The 2,085-nt window shown below is 31.3% G+C and overlaps 1 protein-coding gene across 3 annotated transcripts in view; it reads right to left on the bottom strand.

The window, feature by feature from the left end:
* Positions 1 to 1,596: 1,596 nt before the first annotated feature.
* The window catches only part of LOC111901411 (ABC transporter G family member 25), a 10,016-nt gene continuing 9,527 nt past the window's right edge, over positions 1,597 to 2,085 (bottom strand). For 2 of the 3 annotated variants that reach the window (XM_023897260.3, XM_023897259.3), the window contains one exon: positions 1,597 to 2,085. This exon is cut by the window's right edge. In XM_023897260.3, the coding sequence (XP_023753028.1) occupies positions 1,791 to 2,085 (295 nt within the window). In that variant the 3' untranslated portion in view covers positions 1,597 to 1,790. The other variant, XM_023897261.3, reaches the window with a different exon arrangement.

Here is a 2,085-nt window from a genome sequence, read left to right as displayed (position 1 = left end):
ATTAGTTTTCTCTATCGATAGCAATAAACTATGAACATCAAGAACCCTAGAAAACCCAAAGTAATTTCAAAATCACAAGAAAGTTAGGGTTTACATATCTTTTTGATTATTATAACAAATAACCAGTTCAATTCCTTCTTCAAAAGCCTTGGAAAGCAAGCACCAGAAATCTAATGCCTCTAATGGTTTATACCCAAACCTAAGTAACAAGAAGACTTGAGGAGAGAGGAAACAGAGGAGAATTTCGACTATTCTATTAGTAGAAGGTATAGACAAAAGTGAGGCACCCTAGGGGTCCAATTTATAGTAGATAGGAAAACCCTAGAAACCCTAATCTTGAATAAAATAATAATATTTTAAAATTCAACATTTAATCTAGTTATCCTTATCATCAGGAGGCATCTAGAAACCATAATGAGCTCCTCCAAAACTGTCCACCACTGGAAGGTTTTGGAATCCTTCCTTTGTTAAACTTTTGAACAATTACAGCTTAAGTCCTTGCAACTTTAATTAATCAAATTAATCCCACAATTAATTCCAATTAATTTCTAATTAATTATTAGTTAAATAATATTATTTCTAATTAATACATTAATCTCATAATATATTAACAAATTATTTATTGCTATTTATTAATAATATAATAAATCAATAAATAAGTAAATCAACCTCTCTTTCAAAAGTCATTCTACACAATTACTATTTCTGAGGGCAACCCAAAAAAGACTTTGCTTCTATTTGCAGCTTTATACCAATTTAGTTATGATCTTAGACACCTGAATCCAGCAAAGTCTGACATCTTACAAAATAAAAAAACAACATATTGCACATATTTTATCGAAAAATAACCATCTATTAGATTTTTTGGCTAACAAAAAGCTCAAGTTCTTTATCTAGAGCCTCTTACTCGATGGTCACATCTTCTACACTTATTTCAAGCAACAACTCCATCAACGATTTCAAATTTGTGAAGAATGGTTTACTAGTGAAAAGGAACACATTCAAGTAGAAATATGCTGATAATTAAGAAGTTAAAGAGAAATTTATTTGAATAAGATTTTTTCTATTAAAAAATGTGAGTTTTTATGACATTTGTCCCTAATAAAGAAAAGTTGCGTATGTAAGCCCTGTATAACCTGTGACTTATAGCATCCACAATGGCGAGTTCAAAGGGAAAGATGGATAAGGTGGAAAGTCTATTTGTCATTCAATGGATTTGGAGTTCAATGACAATTGAACTCTTCAATGGAAAAAACAAAGTTTTTAATTCTTAAATATATACTATAAATTAGTTTTTTTTTTTAAATTCTATTGAAATTTGTAGAGTTCAATGCATTGTAGGAAAATAATTAATAAAATTTGATGGAATGTAAAAAATGATGTGTCAATCCATTGAACTTCATGGAGCTCAATGCATTGTGGATGCCCTTAAGATGCCTTTTTTGGACATCATTTATGTTTAGACAAGTTCACACTAAACAAAATAAGGTATTATATTTAAGTTTGAAAATTTTTCTCTCTGGCAGCTAATATCTTTGACATTAAACTGCTAAAGTTCCACGTTTTCCAAATATGCCACGACTTGTGGAGCTAGCGTAATACCAAAAAAAATAATTTCTTTCTGTAATCATCAAAGAAAGAAAGTGAAAAAGAGATGTGATTCTTTACATTTATTCAAGTATGCTTCCTTGAATATGTTAACCACAACATCAGGTGCGGTTCCTACGTACATACTACTGTTAAGCCATATTGGCCATCAGAAAACAATTGTTACTGTAAGAAAGGACATGTCACGCCTTGATTCGCCTGAGTGCAAGGTAAGCCAATAATCTATAACCAAAGAACATAATTACCAAAATCCCCATGCATGAAAAAGTGGAAATTTGACCTTGGATATCGTCTTCAATGAACCTGCAACTTGCATGTTTACTGCCATATTGAAAACAACCCAACATATACCATATTTCTCGTCCCTGCCCATATTGAACATGGATCAATAGCCTGTAACCATAAAAGGTTGAAGAGATGTATTTCATCCATGCCATGAAACCAGGTACTTTATGCACATAGTAACCTCCTGTTAAA

Source organism: Lactuca sativa, chromosome 4 (genome assembly GCF_002870075.4).
Source record: "Lactuca sativa cultivar Salinas chromosome 4, Lsat_Salinas_v11, whole genome shotgun sequence".
Lineage (NCBI taxonomy): Eukaryota > Viridiplantae > Streptophyta > Magnoliopsida > Asterales > Asteraceae > Lactuca > Lactuca sativa.
The sequence above is the reverse complement of the archived record's forward strand: the minus strand, read 5'-3'. Positions and strand labels throughout refer to the sequence as shown.